The following is a 23,274-nucleotide window of genomic DNA, read 5'->3' on the forward strand; positions in this document are numbered from 1 at the left end:
AAGAATTTATTCATTTAGTTCAAAGTGATAGCTGAATTACCGTACCATCATAAGATAAGTAAAATTTCAGTCAGCTCTGCAACAATGCGTTGCTCCTCAGCTTTCCTTTGAATTAAGAAATTTATTTGCCGGCCGAAGTGGCCGTGCGGTTAAAGGCGCTGCAGCCTGGAACCGCGAGACCGCTCCGGTCGCAGGTTCGAATCCTGCCTCGGGCATGGCTGTTTGTGATGTCCTTAGGTTAGTTAGGTTTAACTAGTTCTAAGTTCTAGGGGACTAATGACCTCAGCAGTTGAGTCCCATAGTGCTCAGAACCATTTGAACCATTTTTTTAAGAAATTTATTTGCTTCGGCTCTCTTCATATCTGTAATCGTAATTTCCAACAGCAATTGCGCAGTCCAATTTAATTACCTGTACAAATAATGAACTATTTTCGAGTTTCATAGAATAATCAAACGAGTTTTATCAAAATGGTGTAAATCTACAGCGCTTCCTGTAGTTTCAATCACAATGCCCGCTTTTGACTTGCATTGGATTACGATAAAAACATTTTAATTGCTTGCCTTCGTCACATACGGCCAAGAATCACTGAGCAACAATAGGATCCTGTTTTACTTAAATTTATGGGTATGAAGTATACAGACTTCTGCCAACATGTACCGAGCCAAACTAGGTTGCTGGAGCTCACTATCAAAGTTATAATCTGCAACAAAAGTTGGGAAATCACTCATGTTCTGTAGAGTAGACAGTTTTAACGTGATTAATAGTAATAAAATAATATCGATAGAACTGAAGAAAAGATTTGAATGGATGTAAAGACAGTGTGAATAAATAGTGCTGACTAATGGCTGATAACGTTCAGAATAACATTGGTACTACTAGTGCCGACGCTGCTAGTTACAGTGCCACTACTACTACTAATAATACGGATTGTATTGTATTGTATTGTGTGTTAACCGGGGGCTTAGAAACGACGGAGAGGCTCCGTCCCCACCGCAGCCGCAGTGGTCCACAACCCAACGACGACTACCACAGTCCACTTCACCCCTCCGCCGCCCCACACCGAACCTCTATTTCAGGGTTATTGTGCGTTCGGCCCCCAGTGGATTACCGATTACCCCCCCCCCCCCCCTCCTCCCACCAGGGAACATCTCACACCAGACGAGTGCGTGGTAGAGTAATGGTGGTGTACGCGTACGAGGAGAACTTGTCTGCGCAGCAATCGCCGACATAGTGTAGCTGAGGTGGAATAAGGGGCGCCAGCCCGCATTCGCCGAGGCAGATGGAAAACCGCCTAAAATCCACCCACAGACTGGCTGGCTCACCGGAGCTCAACACAAGTCCCGCCGGGCAGATTCGTGTCGGGGACCAGGCGCTCCTTCCCTATCCAGAAAGCCGTGCATTAGACCACACGACTAACCAGGTAGGCAATAATACTGATAGTGGCAGATACGAAAAGTGTTTATAGGTTTACAAAAGTAGTATTTTCTGGCATAGTTTTCCGAGCCATAGAAGCTTACATACACATTGAGGTAGCAGAAGTCATGGGATACCTCCTAATATTGTGTGTAATCTCCTTTTTCCCGGTGTAGTGCAGCAGCTACACGTGGCACGTACTCAACAAGTCACTAGACGTCCCCTTATAGCCCTTCTTAGCGGCGAAATCGTTCCCGGTGCAGGATTTTGCGCACGAATTGAGCTCTATATTTTGTTCATAAACGTTGGATGCGATTCATGTCGGGCGATATGGGTGGCCAGATCATTCGGTCGATTTGTACAGAACTATTGGGGCCCGGTGACATGGCAACTGTTGTCCATAAAAATTCCATCGTTGTTTGGGAAAATTAAGTTCATGAATGACGGCAGATAAAAGCCGAACATAACCATTTCCAGTCAATGATCAGTTCAGTTGGTCGAGAGAACCGAGTCCATTCCATGTAAACACAGTCCATACCTTTATAGAGACACCGCTGGCTTCCACAGTGCTATGTTGACAACTTGGGTCCATTGTTTCGTAGGGTCTGCGCTGCACACGAATCCTACCCTCGGCTCCTACCAACTGAAATCGGGACTCATCTGACCAGGCGAAGGTTTCCCGATAGTCTAGGATCCAATCGATATGATCACGAGCCTAGGGGAGATGCAGCAGGTGATTGCTGTTATTACCAAAGGTACTTGTGTTGATGATCTGCTGCCATAGTCCATCAACACCACACGTCGCACCACTGTCGTAACAGATACGTTCGTCGTACGTTCCACATTGAATTCTGCAATTATTTCACGCGGTGTTGCTTGTCTGCTAGCACTGAAAACTCTATGCGAACGCCGCTGCTGTTGGTCATTAAGTGAAGGTCGTCGGCTACTGGGTTGTTCTTGGTGATAATTAAAGTGTGTGTGTGTGTGTGTGTGTGTGTGTGTGTGTGTGTGTAGGATATAAAAGGCGAGGAGAAACGTTTCTGATCACATTGGATTCGCACTCTGTTGGCGGGAAACAGCATTTTATTAATACAGTATTGGCTATTTGGAACGTCATTGAATATTGTGTATCTGAAGAACCATTTGCAAAAGGTAATTCTACACATATACATGCATATATAAAGCTAGGAGAAGGTAAATTATTGTCAGACGTTAGGTCAGGTCTCGAATTTATGTTTGGTAGTATTAATGGCGTGTTTGATGTACAAAAGTGTAGGAGTAGAAAGAATGTCTTCATATACATTACCAAGTCAGATCCGGAACCAATTTGTAATTGCAATGATTCAGCATTGTCGTTTAATGTTCGGCTTCGCCGTTGGGCTGAACGTACTGAATATATTGATTATACTGACTCATTTTTGGTTAATAATGGGTCGCGTATTCGATTTATCGAGAAATATTTCGAATCGTTTCAGGCGAAGAAATTTGTTGCTCGCTCACTTACCGAGTGCCATCTGAAGTATAATGGCTGGGCGGGGCGCGTGGTCCGGTGGTACAATGAGGCCTTTCGGTCCAAAATGGTGCGTAAAAAACAATTGTATCTATATGGAGACACAAATATAGGCAAATCCACCCTTGTGGAAAAGATATTATCACGAAAGCAACATGTGTATCTTCCATTTTGTTCAGAGTTTGATTTTGGGGGATACGATCCCCGTGTACATAATGTAATAGTATTTGAGGAATTTGATTGGCTTCGTTGGCGTCGGTATGTGTGTGAATTCCCAAGGGACCAAACTGCTGTGGTCATCGGTACCGATAAGTAATGCCTGAAATTTGGTATTCTAGGTACAAACTTGATACTGTTGATCTCTGAATACTGAATTCCCCAACGATTTCGGAAATGGAATGTCTCATGCGCCTAGGTCTAACTATCATTCGGCGTTCAAAGTCTGTTAATTTCCGTTGTGTGACCATAAACATGTCGGAAACCTTTTCACACCAATCACCTGAGTACAAGTGGCGGCTTCGACAATGCACTGCCCTTTTTTATACCTTATGTACGCGACACTACCTCCATGTGTATGTGTGCATCTCGCTATCCCATGAATTTTGTCACCCCAGTGTACTACAGCACTTAAGAAATTAAGAGCTCTTTGAAACAGTGAAGAGCCCATTGGAGTAACGAGTGCGTACAGCGATAAAGGTAGACATTTTTGCTTCTTTACTAGATATTTCATTCACTATCTTTTGAAGCTTAAGCTGTTATTCAGTTCCCTGACACAATAAACGAGATGATTTCAGAGTCGGTATCATATTACAAGAAGGTGTTGGAGAAAGTGAATGAATGATGGAACGGGACAGAAACGATTTTGTTCTGATGAGAACGAATATTTCTGCTGTGTTGTTCAGTTAGGAACCTTAAGATCGAGGAGAGATATGAGGGAAAGTGTACTTTCATTAGTCGGTAGAGGAGGCAGAGTATATGGAAATCTCTGCGCCTCTCTGCACTTAGTCGAGATAGCTACTCGTAAGATGGAGAAATAAGATTAGAACGCCGCAGACACATGGAAAGCAGGTATTCATCACCAGTTCCACACACCGGCACTTTTCCTGAGGAAAACCTTGCATGCCTGTTATTCCCAACTGCATTTTCATTGCACATTACTAACATAACTTTGATGTTTCTAGCTGCCTGCTTCTTCTGTGTTTGGGGTTATATACGTGACAAAGCATTCATAACATCTGAGAAACAACATTTTCAAAGTATTATTAAAGATTTATTAGAAACAGCAGAATAAGAAATTAATTTATGGAACGCCTTCGCATGCGCTAATTACGAAATGTCAGTCAGATGCAGAAACGTTGAAGTAAATCAACTCTAGATGTAATGAATATTTATGAATACTTACCCATCCAATGGAAGTCAAAGTTCCTGTTCGCATCCACTCCTACGCATTCAGCAGATGTTGGAGATCGCGTCTTTCTCCACAGTCGCTCCTGTAACATTTTGAAGGACGATAATTAGTGAGAATACGGAGGTGATCACGTATGAAAATGGCTCTGAGCACTATGGGACTTAACAGCTATGGTCATCAGTCCCCTAGAACTTAGAACTACTTAAACCTAACTAACCTAAGGACATCACACAACACCCAGCCATCACGAGGCAGAGAAAATCCCTGACCCCGCCGGGAATCGAACCCGGGAAGCCGGGCGTGGGAAGCGAGAACGCTACCGCACGACCACGAGATGCGGGCGATCACGTATGAGATAGTCAAAATGAGGATGCAGCGATCCATATGCTGTAAACTGCAGTATTTGTATCAGTCTGTGATCCCAACAGGCTCTGTTATTTCATTTGATTTCTATACCCTTGGCCGAAATTATTGAGATCCCAAAAATGGTTCAAATGGCTCTGAGCACTATGGGACTCAACATCTGAGGTCATCAGTCCCCTAGAACTTAGAACTACTTAAACTTAACTAACCTAAGGACACCACACACATACATGCCCTAGGCAGGGTTCGAACCTGCGACCGTAGCGGTCCCGCGGTACCAGACTGTAGCGCCTAGAACCGCACGGCCACTGTTGACATACCTAGAAATTTTGCACGTGTGCAATATAAGTTACAGTAAACGAAACCATTGGTTAAAATGCTGTTTGCCGGCGTCAAAAAAGGCCGAAAACAATGATCCACCTCAGACTCATCAATAAAACATATGGTATAATAAACTTTGTCATTTGGATGTTTCTCTCTGTACTATTTAGTTTGTTACATTCGCTTCTTGTGGACACGTATCACTAAGCGAGTGCTCTTTTCCTGATTAGGTGTGTGACATTAATGGTACTGTAGCGCTGTGCCGAAAGGAAACGAATTTAGTTTAGAGAAACGAGTGTAGATAAAGCTTTTGCAAGAGCAAGGGAAATCGCAGGTGGAGATTTCGAAAACTAAGAAGTGTTCCTACCGATTCGTACAATACAGGGTGAGTCACCTAGCATTACCGCTGGATATATTTCGTAAACCACATCAAATACTGACGAATCGATTCCACAGACCGAACGTGAGGAGAGGGGCTAGTGTAAATGGTTAATACAAACCATAAAAAAAATGCACGGAAGTACGCCTTTCAACACAAACATACGTTTTTTTAAATGGAACCCCGTTAGTTTTGTTAGCACATCTGAACATATAAACAAATACGTAATCAGTGCCGTTTATTGCATTGTAAAATGTGAATTACATCCGGAGATATTGTAACCGAAAGTTGACGCTTGAGTACCACTCCTCCGCTGTTCCATCGTGTGTATCGGAGAGCACCGAATTACGTAGGGATCCAAAGGGAACGGTGATGGACCTTAGGTACAGAAGAGACTGGAACAGCACATTACGTCCACATGCTAACACCTTTTTATTGGTCTTTTTCACTGACGCACATGTACATTACCATGAGGGGTGAGGTACACGTACGCACGTGGTTTCCGTTTTCAATTACGGAGTGGAATAGAGTGTGTCCCGACATGTCAGGCCAATAGATGTTCAATGTGGTGGCCATCATTTGCTGCACACAATTGCAATCTCTGGCGTAATGAATGTCGTACACGCCGCAGTACATCTGGTGTAACGTCGCCGCAGGCTGCCCTTACGTTGTTTCTTATCCTCTGGGGTTGTAGGCACATAACGGTACACATTCTCTTTTAACGTAACCCACAGAAAGAAGTCCAGAGGTGTAAGATCAGGAGAACGGGCTGGCCAATTTATGCGTCCTCCACGTCCTATGAAACGCCCGTCGAACATCCTGTCAAGGGTCAGCCTAGTGTTCATTGCGGAATATGCAGGTGCACGATCATGCTAATACCACATACATCGACGCTTCCAGTGGGACACACTCTATTCCACTTCGTAATTGAAAACGGAAACCACGTGTGTACGTTTACCTCACCCCTCATGGTAATGTACATGTTCGTCAGTGAAAAAGACCAATAAAATGGTTTTAACATGTGGACGTAATGTGCTGTTCCAGTCTCTTCTGTACCTAAGGTCCATCACCGTTCCCTTTGGATTCCTATGTAATTCGGTGCTCTCCGATACGCAAGATGGAACAGCGGAGGAGTGGTACTCAAGCGTCAACTTTTGATTAAAATATCTCCGGATGTAATTAACATTTTACAATGCAACAAACGGCACTGATTACGTATTTGTTTATGTGTTCAGATGTGCTAACAAAACTAACGGGGTTCCATTTAAACAAACGTAGGTTTGTGTTAAAAAACATACTTCCGTGCATTTTTTTTATGGTTTGTATTAACCAATTACACTAGCCCCTCTCCTCACGTTCGGTCTGTGGAATCGACTCGTCAGTATTTGATGTGGTTTACGAAATACACCCTCTATACTACCGAGCAATTCACCATGACCGAATAACATGTTAATAGGCCCAGAACAAACAAAATGTATTAATTTCAAAACCCATGAAAGAATTGTCTACAATATTTATTCACATTTCAGATTTTTGTGTGACCTATGACCATTGCCGGATGGGCAAGGACGTTGTGAGCTGAGGCTGCATGAGCACTGCAGAAGTGGGACAAAAGGTCATGTGTAAATCTGCTGTAAATCTGCTTCGGGAAAATATCATCGAGCTTCTGGACTGGTTTGCCCAATCACCTTACCTAAACCAAAAAGAGATTTTACAGAGTTTATTGAACTGCCAAGGCAGGCGGCACACAATTAAGAAGAACTAAAAGACTGCCTGCGCCTTGAGTGTAGCGCCATAAGTGACGAAGATTGTAAAAGGCTAGAGTTGTCTCTACCAAAAATAATTTCTGCTGTAATAAGGGCTACAGGTGGCCCTGAAATATTGATTTAGTGTTACTAAGAAACATTAAAAACTGTAATAAATTGTTTCTATCTACTTAATACTTTTATTTTTGACAACTCTCAAAGCTACCAAGGGGCCCAATACTTCTGGTCAATTGTGTAGGTACATCAGCAATGAGCAGCTTCAGTATTGTGTTCTGTCTTTAAGATGCTGACAACAAGCATTTTGGTATTGCCTGTCTTAGTGAACAGGTGACTAGTGTGTCACCCAAAGTTATGATGCAATGTCGACAACAGATTCATTACCTAGTGGGACTGCAACTACTGTGTTCGGACGCGGGCTGAATTGGCATCCCTTCACTCCCACCTTCAGGCAGTGTTGGCTTCGCTCACACGGCTTGAGGCTGTTGCCAATGGGCATCATTGTGGGGGTCCGGATGGGGGTTTGTCGGGGATGGCCAGCTCGTTCCACGCATCCTCCGATCGGACTACAGCTGTGACTGCCCGGGATACTGCCCACTTTGAGGCTGACCCCTCACCCGTGGTGGAGTGGGAGGTCGTCTCGAGGTGTGGCAGGGGGCGAAAGACATTCCGGAGGGCTGAACGGAAGGCTCTCCAGTTTGTCTGATGAACCGGTTTCAGGCTCTGTCTCCGGCTGATACTGATCTTCGGCTGGACATGGCTGCTTGTCCTGTTCCAGAGGTTGCCCCTCAGTCTGCAAGATCCGGGCGGTTGCAGAGGGTTGGCTTACTGGTAGTTTGGAGCTCCAACGTCAGGCGCATAATGGGGCCCCTTAGCGATATGGCAGCAAGAGAGGGGAAGAAAACCAATGTGCACTCAGTGTGCATACCGGGGGGAGTCATTACACATGTGGAAAGGGTCCTTCCGGATGCCATGAAGGGTACAGGGTGCACCCATCTGCATGTGGTCGCTCATGTCGGCACGAATGATGTGTGTCGTTATGGATCGAAGGAAATCCTCTCTGGCTTCCGGTGGCTATCTGATTTGGTGAAGGCTGCCAGTCTCGCTAGAGGGGTGAAATCAGAGCTCATCATCTGCAGAATCGTCGACAGGACTGACTGCGGACCTTTGGTATAGAGCCGAGTGGAGGTTCCGAATCAGAGGCTGAGACGGTTCTGCGACCGTGTGGGCTGCAGATTCCTCGACTTGCGCCATAGGGTAGGGTGGTGAGGTTTCGGGTTCCGCTGGATAGGTCAGGAGTCCAACACACGCAGCAGGCGGCTACACGGGTAGCAGGGGTTTTGTGGCGTGGAATGGGCAGTTTTTTAGGTTAGATGGCCTTCGGGCAAGTACAGAAAGGGCAACAGCCTCAAAGGGTGCGGGGCAAAGGCAGGACATGCGGGGACCAAGCAGCAATCGATATTGTAATTGTAAACTGTCGAAGCTGCATTGGTAAAGTATCGGAACTTCAAGCACTGATAGAAAGCACCGAAGCTGAAATCGTTATAGGTACAGAAAGCTGGCTGAAGCCAGAGATAAATTCTGCCGAAATTTTTACAAAGGCGCAGACGGTGTTTAGAAAGGATAGATTGCATGCAACCGGTGGTGGCGTGTTTGTCGCTGCTAGTAGTAGTTTATCCTGTAGTGAAGTAGAAGTTGATAGTTCCTGTGAATTATTATGGGTGGACGTCACACTCAACAACCGAGCTAGGTTAATAATTGCCTCCTTTTACCGACATCCCGACTCAGCAGCATTAGTGGCAGAACAACTGAGAGAAAATCTGGAATACATTTCACATAAATTTTCTCAGCATGTTATAGTCTTAGGTGGAGATTTCAATTTATACTGAGTGCACTATCAGAAAATTACCTCGAGCATTTAAATAGAAAACCGACTCGTGGAGATAACATCTTGGACCTACTGATAATAAACAGACCCGAACTTTTCGAATCATTAAGCGCAGAACAGGGAATCAGTGATCATGAGGCCGTTGCAGCATCCCTGAATATGGAAGTAAATAGGAATATAAAAAAAGGGAGGAGGGTTTGTCTGTTTAGCAAGAGTAATAGAAGGCAGATTTCAGACTACCTAACAGATCAAAACGAAAATTTCTGTTCCGACACTGACAATGTTGAGTGTTTATGGAAAAAGTTCAAGGCAATCGTAAAATGCGTTTTAGACAGGTACGTGCCGAGTAAAACTGTGAGGGACGAAAAAAACCCACCGTGGTTCAACAACAAAGTTAGGAAACTACTGCCAAAGCAAAGAGAGCTTCACTGCAAGTTTAAACGCAGCCAAAACCTCTCAGACAAACAGAAGCTAAACGATGTCAAAGTTAGCGTAAGGAGGGCTATGCGTGAAGCGTTCAGTGAATTCGAAAGTAACATTCTATGTACCGACTTAGCCGGCCGGAGTGGCCGCGCCGTTCTAGGCGCTACAGTCTGGAGCCGAGCGACCGCTACGGTCGCAGGTTCGAATCCTGCCTCGGGAATGGATGTGTGTGATGTCCTTAGGTTAGTTAGGTTTTATTAGTTCTAAGTTCTAGGCGACTGATGACCTCAGAAGTTAAGTCGCATAGTGCTCAGAGCCATTTGAACCATTTTTTTGTACCGACTTGACAGAAAATCCTAGGAAGCTCTGGTCTGTCGTTAAATCAGTAAGTGGATCGAAACAGCATTTCCAGACACTCCGGAATGATGATGGCACTGTAACAGAGGATGACACGTTTTGCTGAAATACTAAACACCTTTTCCAAAGCTGTTTCATAGAGGAAGACCGCACTGCAGTTCCATCTCTAAATCCTCCACAAACGAAAAAATGGCTGGCATCGAAATAAGTGTCGAAGGAATAGAAAAGCAACTGGAATCACTCAACAGAGGAAAGTCCACTGGACCAGACGGGATACCAGTTCGATTCTACACAGGGTACCTGAAAGAGCTTGCCCCCTTTCTAACAGCCGTGTACCGCAAGTCTCTAGAGGAACGGAGGGTTCCAAATGATTGGAAAAGAGCACAGGTAGTCCCAGTCTTCAGGAAGGGTCGTCGAGCAGATGCGCAAAACTATAGACCTATATCTCTGTCGTCGATCTGTTGTAGAATTTTAGAACATGTTTTTTGCTCGCGTATCATGTCGTTTCTGGAAACCAAGAATCTATTCTGTAGGAATCAACATGGATTCCGGAAACAGCGATCGTGTGAGACCCAACTCGCTTTATTTGTTCATGAGACCCAGAAAATATTAGATACAGGCTCCCAGGTAGATGATATTTTCCTTGACTTCCGGAAGGCGTTCGATACAGTTCCGCACTGTCACCTGATAAATAAAGTAAGAGCCTACGGAATATCAAACCAGCTGTGTGGCTGGATTGAAGAGTTTTTAGCAAACAGAAACACAGAATGTTGTTTTCAATGGAGAGATGTCTACAGACATTAAAGCAACCTTTGGCGTGCCACAGGGGAGTGTTATGGGACGATTGCTGTTCAAAATATATGTAAATGACCTAGTGGATAGTGTCGGAAGTTCCATGCGGCTTTTCGCGGATGATGCCAAGTTCCAGCATTAGAAAATTGTAGCGAAATGCAGGAAGATCTGCAGCGGATAGGCACTTGGTGCAGTGAGTGGCAACTGACCCTTAACATAGACAAATGTAATGTATTGCGAATACATAGAAAGAAGGATCCTTTATTGTATGGTTATATGATAGCGGAACAAACACTGGTAGCAGTTACTTCTGTAAAATATCTGGGAGTATGCGTGCGGAACGATTTGAAGTGGAACGATCATATAAAATTAATTGTTGGTAAGGCGGGTACCAGGTTGAGATTCATTGGGAGAGTCCTTAGAAAATGTAGTACATCAACAATGGAGGTGGCTTACAAAACACTCGTTCGACCTATACTTGAGTATTGCTCATCAGTGTGGGATCCGTACCAGATCGGGTTGACTGAGGAGATAGAGAAGATCCAAAGAAGAGCGGCGCGTTTCGTCACAGGGTTACTTGATAAGCGTGATAGCGCTACGGAGATGTTTAGCAAACTCAAGTGGAAGACTCTGCAAGAGGGGCGCTGTGCATCGCGGTGTAGCTTGCTATCCAGGTTTTGAGAGGGTGCGTTTCTGAATGAGGTATCGAATATATTGCTTCCCCCTACTTATACCTCCCGAGGAGATAACGAATGTAAAATTAGAGAGATTCGAGCAAGCACGGAGGCTTTCCGGCAGTCGTTCTTCCCGCGAACCATACGCGACTGGAACAGGAAAGGGAGGTAATGACAGTGGCACGTAAAGTGCCCTCCGCCACACACCGTTGGGTGCCTTGCGCAGTATAAATGTAGATCATGAAGAGTAGGCTGAAGTTTAAGACAGTCTTCATTGTGTGATGAAGATGGTTAGTGAGGTACTGTGGGACGATGATGTGGGTCTGAAATTCTCTGAGGTTGTAGATAAAAAGAGCAGTCAGAGAGGGATAGACAAATAATGATATAACTAGGATTAATAGATGATAAACTTCAATTGATCGACGAATCAACGCAATGCAAACATATTTAGGAAAATGACTGATTACAGCAGCGTACGTAACTTAGGAACGATATTAATACCAAATGTGGGGAATATAAAGAGAAATGCCAGCAGAAAAAATGTGAAACAATCAAAAACGAAATGGTTATCAGAAGGGAGTTGTTTCACTCTGGGAAAGATTAAGGCACCAGTGAGACATTTTTGACGTTTCGCTGACCAATGGAGGCAAGAGTTCAGAAAGAAAGACAATTTCATAGAGTTTGTCGATGTAGAACAAGTGTAAAGTGCTGCTAGATGTTTGAAATTCTAACCGTGAGGGCACAACGTAAATGGAAAATGAGGAGAGAAGTCCTCGGATTAATAAGTGCATATGGCGGAAAGACCCCTCCTGCTCAGTTTGTATGTCGAAGAGGCAATGACGGAAATAAAAGAGAGGTTCAAGTGTGAGGTCAAAATTCAGGGTGAAATATGTCAGTGATACGATTTCCTGTTGCTGCCTTTTTCTCATTGAAACTGAAGAAGTATTATGCGATCCTTTAAATACAATGAATAATGTACTGTGCACAGAATGTAGAACAAGAGTAAATGAAAGCTAGAAAACAGTAATGGGAGATAGCAAATATTATATAAGTGATAAATTTTACTTCAGTACTGAGTATCAAGTGAAGAGGAAGTGAAGGACTGCCCCTACCTTGGAAGCCGAGTAACACCAGATGGACGAAGGAAAGAAGATAATATAAGAAGTGGACTAGTACAGGTAGAGAGGGCATTCATCACCAAAAGAAGTCAGCTACTATGAAACAAAGGCCTTATTTTGAGGAAGAAATTTCTTAGAATGTTCTGGAAGTGTATCATTGACTGTAACAAAATCCGTAAACATAATAATCCAATTATCAGACATGTGGTGTTACAGAAGGACACTGAAAGTTAAGTGAATTGATAAGAAATAAGAAGTCCCTCCACAGAATCGTCGGGGAAAGAAATATTTGCAAACAATGACTAGAAGCGGGAACAGCATCATATGACGTTTATTAAGACATAAGGGAATAATTTCCATGTCACTATAGGTAGCCGAGGACGTAGAAAACGTTGGGGGAAGACATAGGATGGAAAATATCTAAGAAACAACTCGGGATGTTGGTGTAGATATACAGGGTGGAGAAAAATTGTGTCACGAAATTTTAACCCTGGGGATCTGATGCCAGTCGGAATAAAAATTACTGATGTTGCGAAGGTCGACAATACATCATTTTTAAACCACGGAAACTTGGCGCCACGCGCTCCGATTGGACATGGGATTGCCCTGTTGCCACTTGTCGGTTGACGGGCAGCACTAGGTTGTCGGTTCACACATAAAAACAACTTTCGCCCCATCACTGCCTCAACTTGATACGCATAGTGTCGAACAGGTCTTGCTATTTATCTCCACCTCACGTCAGAGGCATTCACACGGAGAGGAATTAACGGATCGCACTCAACCAGCTGCGAATCACATCAGGGCAACGCCAGGAATTTGAAAGATTTCGGCGAAACACCGTTAGGCGTTACCAAGCTTGTGTCGCGTCAGTGGGTCGCAGCTTCGAGCACCTGCTTTAAGTAAACGTCCTAACTATAAAAAATGCCCGTTTCAGGGCTGACACAATTTGTAAAAGACTTTCTGTATGCGAACTAACAGCTGTTGACGGGTTTGTTCCAGGTATACCTTATCATGAAACTACAATAGATGTGTCGGGACCCTGGCGGATTCGCCCCCAGGCCCCCAGAGTGGAAGGCTGGCGCACTAACACAGAGCGTGCGGGCCGCCTTGGATTTATCGCGATCTCCGGCAGGCAAAGCATTCACAATCATGCGTTGTCCAGAGCATCCGGCAATGGGGCAATTCTGCGGCCAATGGGAGCGCGTGGCACCACGTTTCCGTAGTTTATAAATTGTGCGTTGTCGACCTACACAACTTTAGTAATTTTGGTTCCTACTGGCTACAGACATAAAATTTCGTGACACAATTTTTCTCCACCCAATAGATGCTAGAGGAGGTTGGTTCTCGAAAGAATTTCTTTTAAAACTTGATTCTGCTTTTACAGTACAGACAGTGACTGTAGACCCTATATTGGGCAGACTGACTGTTTATGACTGTTGTGTGAGACTGTTTACGACTGTTGTGTGCTTGCATTCTGGACTACATTTAGGATGTACTTCACAACTTATGTCGAACAGGGATCGTTAGATTGTGTGCACACAGGATGTAACCGACATAAGTGCAGATAATTCTATTGGTGACTGAGGACTGTGTACTGAACAACATTACATCTGAATTTATGTCATTTGCAGACTAGTGATCGTCGCAACTGCAAATCGTATGTTTTTAGGTTGGTTAGTATCTCCAAGTACATGTGGCTAGAGCAAACCATTAATACTTATTCTCCCATGGGCAGCATGTGAAGTGTTGAAGGGTTGACGTATGGACGCAAAACGGCTAGTCAACACTGAAGGCCGTAATTCATTTTGTGGTGCAGCTGCAACCGTGAGAAAAGCATCAGGTCAAAAAGTTTGAGGCGTGTTTGTGGGAAGAGTACTCGATGCAGAGAAAAAAAGCAACAAGCACACTGATGAGTGTACATATTAAGGTACCACAAAGGAAAATATCTGTGTGTATACCCTAGCACCCAGTATAGTACTCATTGTTTGTCTTTGCTTTCTGGATACCTAAAATGGGGGGATGTATATATCTGTGTCTACTGCAGATACTGAATTTTCATGCACAGTTACATTGTTCACACCTTGACCATGTTCACAGAAAGAACAATTACACTTGAACACAGCACCACACTTCTCAACAGCTGAAAATGAATGTTCAGTCTCCTGATAAACCATTCCCAGATTTGGGAGAATTATCGTTGAAATTTTAGCAAAGAATTTTATCGTGGCACAGTTTTGCACCCACTCATAAGAACGAAACTTACAAACAAAAATGTTTCTCTGAGCGACTGGACACTTTAGTTATATTATTACGGTACCTATACCAATGAACCAAAACAAAACTGCCATTTGTATCAGCGCCATCTTCGTGTTGGGGTGATAAATTTTCTCTCTAGTCTCACAGTCTTCAAAATCATTTACATGTATCTCAGTGCTGAATACTTACGCTTTAGGAAGATATAATGCTATTTCCAGAATGGGCATATTATTCCAGTTTTCTAGTCCCTTAGCATGCTTTCATTTATCCATATGTCATGTATTTCACTAATTAGAGGTTGAGCGCCAAACTTTATAACTTGTGACACTATCCCACCGTCACCAAATGAAGCTTCTTTTTCAGTTTGTATTCATTTGGATTTGCTTTCCTCGCATTTTCCGTGTCCTCTGTTAAAATTATTGCATGCAGAGTCCCACTGTTACGAAAACTGTTTTTTCATGTGATCCAAACATGTTTCAGTGGGTTTATTTATTCAGATCTGTGAAATGTGAAAATTTAAAAAAAAATGATAACTATTGTACAAAAATTAAGGTTCGAGCAGTTTTCGTTTGTCATTACCTTAATTAATTACGCAGGACCATTTGTATGTACTGGTAGCTTGTCACCAGCCAACAAATGACGATAATGTGCATTCGGTTAGCAAGTTAACACATCACCTTATGTTTAAGAGTAATTTTCTTATGCCAGGCTATTTCGCAAAAAAATATTTCTTGTTAGTTACGTTTTGTTTTGGCAGATCCTTTTTCTTTCGATATGTTATGGTTAACAGCAAATATGTGATCGAAATATCTTGACACCAACAGAATTGACACTAACATAATTTGGTTTCAGGTTACAAGCTGTCAGTACATAGTGAAGTTCAAATAATTCCGCATCACCATATAATGTAAAATTATAGTAAAGAGAAATAGAAATAAAATTATTTTCACATTTCACAAAATAGAATGAAGAAAAGCCACTGATGATGGTATATAGATGCTGAAACATGTTTGGGTCGTATGAAAAAACAGTATTTTGCATTTACAGGCAGATCTAATATTCAATAACTTGAATTTATATACTACCAACTGCGCCTCTTGCATTGCTGGTCTCCTTGCTTCTTCCCTTTTCTCTTCTCTTGCGTCTATAACCTCCTCCTGTCCTTGTAAATCTCTTGATACGTGGTCTGAATTGATATTGAGCACGTCTTCAAAATACTCTGCCATCGTTACAATATTTTTCGTTGTTCTCTGATTATCCCCAATGTTGCCCAAAACTGGTCAGAAGACTGTTGCATAAGAAACGAAAACACCATGTCAAATTTAAAACAACACAAAATCTTCAAGACTGGCGATGTTTTACTGAAGCTCTAAACTTAGCATGGACTGAAATGCGAGATGCTTTCAACAGCTTCCACAACGTAACTCTGCCTCATAATCTGACAGAAAAGCGAGAGAGATTCGAGAGTATGTAAAGTAGAGAAATGGTAGTATTATCGATGACAGCATCACTAAAGTGGAGTTAATAAACACATTTTTCCGAAATTCTTTCACCAAAGAAGACGAAGAAAATATTCCAGATTTCGAACCGGGAACAACTGCTAACACGAGTAGTTTAAAAACAGATAATCTCATCGTATCGAAGAAGGCTTAAATCACTAAATAAAAATGTTTTCCGGTCCAGATAACATACCAAAAAGATTCCTTTCGGAGTATGGTAATGGAATATCCCCATACTTAGCAGTCATTAGAAATCGCTCGCTCGACGAACGATCCGTATCAAAAGACTGGAAAGTGGTACAAGTCTCACCAATACTCAAGAAAGGAAATAGGAGTAATCCGCTGAATTACAGACTCCTATCACTAACTTCGATTAGGAGTAGGATTTTGAAACATATAGTGTGTTCGAACATTATGAATTACTTCAAAGATGTTATCGACAGTGCCCAAAATTGATTCCATATTTTTAGATTTCCAGAAGGCTTTGACAACGTTTCTCACAAGAGACTTCTAATCATTTTGCACTTCTATGGAGTACCGTCCAGTTGTTCAATTGGATTGGTGATTTTCTGTCAGAAAGGCCGCAGTACGTAATAATAGACGGAAAAATATCGAGTGAAACAGAAGTGATTTCCGGCGATCCCCAAGGAATTGCTATAGGCCCTCTGCCGTTCTTAATGTACATGGACTGCTTAGGAGGCAACCTGAGCAGCCCTCTGAACTTGTTTGCAGATTACGCTTCATTTACTGTCTAGTAGAGTCACCTGATGATCAAAACAAATTTGCAAAATGACTTAGACACGACATTAGTATAGTACAAGACATGGTAGTGGACATGGTAGTGGACTCTTAATAAAAGTGTGAGGTCATCTGCTTGAGTAAAATGGAAATCCGATGAATTTCTCTTACAGGATATTTCACACAAATGTAAGATTGTCAGTTCGACTAAATACCTAGTGTTACGAACAACTTAAACTGGAAAAATCACATTGATAACGTTGTGACGAAGGCAAACCAAAGAATGCCTTTTATCAGTAGAACGCTTGGGAGATGCGACAGATCTACTAAAAAGCCTGCCTACACTACTCTTGTTTGTCCTCTGCTAGAGTATTACTGTACTTTATGGGATCCATGCTACACAGTATTCGAGGAGACACGTACATACGAGTAGTTAAAGGGGGATATCATTGGGGTTTGGACACCCGCCCCCCTCCCCCACATCATAAATGAAGTTACACAAAACCTAACTGCCGTATAAAGAAAATGAAAAAAAAATCATTTTCAGTCATTCAACGATCAAGGGAAATGCACCATCACCAGTCAACAAGGCCTTAGATAAATTTAAACTATTGATATTTCGATACTATTATCGGCTGTCGCCCATCCCTACTTTAGTTCTGTCTTTAATGTCATGGAAAGAGAAGAAAAACGAAGACTTGTACTATGGATATCAAATATAGTTCTATGGTACTTACAGGTGTATATACACAAATTTAATGTTATTCAAGAAAATCAGTGACAAATTTCAATCACGGCAAACATTTCTGTGAGTAACTAATCATCTAAGAAGTTTGTCTTTCATGTAAAAGAATGGTTGTTTAGTTGATAGACCTGTCTAATCTCTAATCAATACTCTCGTTTAGTATGACATGGATAGAGTAAGCAAATACACTGAAACGCCAAAGAAACTGGTATAGGCATACGTATCAAAATACGGAGCTATGTAAACAGGCAGAATATGGCACTGCGGTCGGCAGTGCCTATATAAGACAACAAACGAAATTTCCTGACAGGTTAAAACTGTGTGCCAGACGAGGCTCGAACTCGGCACCTTTGCCTTTCGCGGGTAAGTGCTTCGGAATTAAGGCAGTGAGGATGGGTCGTGAGGTATGCTTGGTAGCCGAGACGGGAGAGCACTTGCCCGCGAAAAGCAAAGGTCCCGAGTTCGAATCTCGGTCCGGCACACAGTTGTAATCTGCCAGGAAGTTTCATATCAGCGCACACTCCGCTGCAGGGTGAAAATTTCATTCTGAAGACAACATGTGTCTGACACAGTTATTAGATCGGTTACTGCTGCTACAATGACAGGTTATCAAGATTTAACAGAGTTTGAACGTGGGGTTATAGCCGGCGCACGAGCAATGGGACAGAACATATCCGAGGTAGCGATGAACTTGGCATTTTCCCGTACGACCATTTCACGAGTGCACCGTGATATCAGGAATGCGGTAAAACATCAAATCTCTGACGTCGCCGTGGACGGTAAAAGATCCTGCAAGAATAGTACGAACGACGACTGAAGACAATCGTCCACTGTGACAGAAGCCCAATCCTTGCGCAGATTGCTGCAGATTTCAATGCTGGACCATCAAAAAGTGTCAGCATGGAAACATTCAACGACAAATCAGCGATATGGGCTTTCGGAACCGATGGCCCACTCGTGTACACTTGGTGACTGCACTATACAAAGCTTTACGCCTCGCCTGGGACCCGTCAACACCGATACAGGACGGTTGATAACTGGAAGCATGTTGCCCTGTCGGACGAGTCTCGTTTAATATTGTATCGAGCGGATGGACGTTTACGGGTATGGAGAAAACGTCATGAATCCAGAGACCCTGCATGTCACCAGGGAACTGTTCAAGCTGGTGGAGGCTCTGCAGTGGTGTGGGGCGTGAACGGTTGGACTGATATGAGACTCCTGGTACGTCTAGATACGCCTCTGATAGGTCACACGTATGTATGCATCCTGTCTGATCACCTGCATCAATTTATGACCATTGTGCATTAAGACGAACTTGGGCAATTCCAGCAAGAGAATGCGATACCCCACACGTCCAAAATTGCTACTGAGTGGCACCAGGGACACTCTTCTGAATTTAAACACTCCATCTGGCCATCAGTCTCCCCTGATACGAATATTATTGAGCATATCTGGGATGCCTTGCAACGTGCTTTCCAGAAGAGGTCTCCGCCCTCTCATACTCTTACGCAGTTATGAACATCCCCGCAGAATTCATTGTGTCAATTCCCTCCAGCACTATTTCAGACATTAGTCCAGCCCATGCCACGTCGTTTTGAGGCACTTCTAAGTGCTCGCGGGAGCCCTACTTGATATTAGGCAGGTGTACCAGTTTCGTTGGCTCTTCAGTGTAATTTTATGAATGTTCTTCATCACTTAAAGTACACTACTGGCCATTAAAATTGCTACACCAAGAAGAAATGCAGATGATAAACGAGTATTCATTGGACAAATATATTATACTAGAACTGACATGTGATTACATTTTCACGCAATTTGGGTGCATAGATCCTGAGAAATCAGTACCCAGAACAACCACCTCTGGCCGTAATAACGGCCTTGAAACGCCTGGACATTGAGTCAAACAGAGCTTGGATGGCGTGTACAGGTACAGCTGCCCATGCAGCTTCAACATGATACCACAGTTCATCAAGAGTAGTGACTGGCGTATTGTGACGAGCCAATTGCTCGGCCACCATTGACCAGACGTTTTCAATTGGTGAGAGATGTGGAGAATGTGCTGGCCAGGGCAGCAGTTAAACATTTTCTGTATTCAGAAAGGCCCGTATAGGACCTGCAACATGCGGTAGTGCATTATCCTGCTGAAATGTAGGGTTTCGCAGGGATCGAATGAAGGGTAGAGCCACGGGTCGTGACACATCTGAAATGAAACGTCCATTGTTCAAAGTACCGTCAGTGCGAACAAGAGGTGACCGAGACTTGTAACCGATGGCACCCCATACCATCACGCCGCGTGATACGTTAGTATGGCGATGACGAATACACGCTTCCAATTTGCGTTCACCGCGATGTCACCAAACGCGGATGCGACCATCACGATGCTGTAAAAAGAACCTGGATTCATCCGAAAAAATGACGTTTTGCCATTCGTGCGCCCAGGTTCCTCGTTGAGTACACCATCGCAGGCGTTCCTGTCTGTGATGCAGCGTCGAGAGTAACCGCAGCCATGGTCTCCGAGCTGATAGTCCATGCTGCTGCAAACGTCGTCGAACTGTTCATGCAGATGATTGTTGTCATGCAAACGTCCCCATCTGTTGACTCAGGGATCGAGACGTAGCTGCACGATCCGTTACAGCCATGCGGATGAGATGCCTGTCATCTCGACAGCTAGTGGTACGAGGCCGTTGGGATCCAGCACGGCGTTCCGTATTACCCTCCTGAACCCACCGATTCCATATTCTGCTAACAGTCATTGGATCTCGAGCAACGCGAGTAGCAATGTCGCTATACGATAAACCGCAATCGCAATAGGCTACAATCCGACCTTTATCAAAGTCGGAAACGTGATGGTACGCATTTCTCCTCCTTATACGAGGCATCACAACAACGTTTCATCAGGCAACGCCTGTCAACTGCTGTTTGTGTATGAGAAATCTGTTGGAAACTTTCCTCATGTTAGCACGTTGTAGGTGTCGCCACCGGCGCCAGACTTGTGTGAATGCTCTGAAAAGCTAATCATTTGCATATCACAGCATCTTCTTCCTGTCGGTTAAATTTCGCGTCTGTAGCACGTCATCTTCCTGGTGTAGCAATTTTAATGGCCAGTAGTGTAATTGAAGAATTTTAATTTAAATGAAGGGTACTTTAGTAAAATTTGTGATTGAATTGAGAGATATGGGACGCTTTGATGTACTAACGGAATTCGTTTCAGATAAGTTTCGTTTAAAATTTAAATACAATGTTGTAAAAGGGGAAATATAGCTACAGTCAAAAGAGATTTGAACCCATTTAACTTTATAATTTTTTCAACCTTACATTAGAAGGTGGAGCTGTGTTTTGTTAGCAAAGAGACAATACATTATATTAGAATTACAATTTGTATCATTCCTGGATGTTTTGGGTAGATGGGAGGGTTGTGGCTCTCTGGGACATTCTGTTTATCGTAAGTTTACTGACACTGATTTTTACTTGCACTCTTTAAGTTGCCATTACCCATCCCAAACTGTGAGTGTTCTTAAAACCGTAATACACAGGGCCCATACAGTGTCGAGTGTAGGTAGTTTATTTGAAACGCTTGCTCATTTAAGGACGCTGTTCAGAGGCAATGGTCACTCGGACCAGAAAGCTAACAGGCCATTCTCAGCTAAATCCAAGAACTGGGTAGTGGATAAAGAAGACAATGCGTCAACAAAGTACCTTGCTTTTCTTCCCTTCGTTGAAAATATTTCTATTAAAATAACAAGAGTCCTTATTAACATTCAGGTGAAGGTGATTTTCCCTCCACCATCTAAGATTTCGCACCTGCTGGGATCAGTGAGGGATAGCTTGATATTGCGGGAGGCGGGAATGTACAAAATACCTAGCAAGTGTCTCATGACCTATATTGGACGAAGAGCACGCACAGTGTGAAGAACGCCGCAGAGAACATAAACGTTGCTCTCGCCTTCTGCAATCCAGAAAGTCTGCAGTTGCGGAATATTGTATCTCCAACGGACATTCAATGGAGTATGACAACATCTTCTTGGGACTCCTTTATAAAACAATCCGTTGTAATACGCATCGCGGAAAATCTAATGAACCGTGACAGAGGCTACCAGCTGCATAATGGACGGAATCTAGTCATCTCCGAGATTTTCTCCAGGCGGAAACGCCAGAATACTCCTATGACTGCGGCGAGCGGCAACGCCGAAGACGGCTGATCTCTGGAGTGCCATCAGCGAGGGCGCTGCCGCCGCGCGGTGTGGTCCTTGTGTCACCGTGGCTGACGCAATCGCGGCAGTACTCTCAGCGCACTACGTAAGGCAGCACAGAGAACGTCTTCGTCTCCCCCTCCCGGATGTTGAACTTCGCTGTGACATCTACCCTTCCTTCCAACTGTAAGCTGGCCCTGTTCCCTCCCCTCCCCAGAGCCCCCTTTTCCTCTCCCCTCCTCCTCGCAGAGCGGATTTTTCTCTTTTCCCCTCCTGAGTCCCAGCACCCCCTCCTCAACCGTGACCCTCCCACGTCCTTCCCTCCCCAGGCCTCTTCGAGGCGCCCCCGCCCGTCTCTCCCCATCTACCCCCTCTCACTCCCTTCTACCCTTCTCCCTCATCTCCATGCCCCTGGTAGATCCTGTTTTGCTCATCGTCATCAGTATGCTACGTCAGTGTTGTGTTTGGTACTGTTCTCCTGTGCGTGAAGAGCTGTGATTTTAATTGTGTGCTGGACTTGTACTGTACTGTCAATGATCGTTATGTGCTACGCCGTCCATTGATGCTTTTGTGCTGCAGCCATACTTCTGCTTCTGTTCTTTTAATCGTCCCAGAGTGAGGTTTTTTCTCCACTATACTTTTTCAGGGTTTTTATCTCCATTTTACAGGCGCCCCCTTTTTGTCTGTACTCTTGCATTATGTTTCCCCTTTTATATATTTTTGTCGGCCATATTTTTTCCTTTGTAACTTTAAATGTCTTCTGTTGTGTCATTATTGTCTTTTGGCGAAGAGCAGCGCATATGCTGCAGCCAGCCCGCCCCAGATGGGGAACTGAAGTACAGTAAAGGAAAAAGGAAACAAAAAAAAAAAAACGTTTTCGTCAGTCTTCGATGGCTCACCTGAAGATGACTGGCAGGTATCCATTTGAAAAATCGTAGAGTGAAGCTTACGACTACCGGCTGCAGTCCCGACATTTAATTCGCGGGGAAAATTTTAAATTTCGCAATGGAATTCCTGTTTCATTATCACAATGCTTGCGACGTGTATACATATGGGTGCAAGTCTAGTGACGGTGCAGGTAGTGCCTCTTGTGTGCACTGAAACCAACGACGAAGCCTATAAAAGTTGGCTCCAAACTCCACTCTTATGACAGCTCGGTTGACTGTCAATTTGGGAGTCCTGCTGTTCGCACAGACGACCACAGCATACACAATAGCCAAAATCTCTGTTGTATGTCAGCTCTACAACTGTTTAGAAACCATTGTAATAGTTGTACCAAATTCATAGATGCAGCAATTATTGTTGTTGTGTGTCAGGTGCAGAGGAACTGTCGGAACATCATGATTGTTTGTATGAAAGACCACATTCAGATACCTGGAAATGAACAAGTAGATGTCCTAGCAAAGCAAGCAGCTCTGCATGTAGCTATTAAATAT

At 43.7% G+C, this 23,274-nt stretch overlaps 1 protein-coding gene across 1 annotated transcript in view; it reads right to left on the minus strand.

Annotated features, from left to right (window-relative positions):
* The window catches only part of LOC126260301 (carboxypeptidase B-like), a 157,877-nt gene that overhangs the window by 82,744 nt on the left and 51,859 nt on the right, over positions 1–23,274 (minus strand). The window contains exon 4 of the mRNA XM_049957625.1: positions 4,327–4,414. Within this exon, the coding sequence (XP_049813582.1) occupies positions 4,327–4,414 (88 nt within the window). The remainder of the gene's footprint in view (positions 1–4,326; positions 4,415–23,274) is intronic.

The sequence above is a fragment of the Schistocerca nitens genome, chromosome 5 (genome assembly GCF_023898315.1).
Source record: "Schistocerca nitens isolate TAMUIC-IGC-003100 chromosome 5, iqSchNite1.1, whole genome shotgun sequence".
NCBI classification, from domain to species: domain Eukaryota; kingdom Metazoa; phylum Arthropoda; class Insecta; order Orthoptera; family Acrididae; genus Schistocerca; species Schistocerca nitens.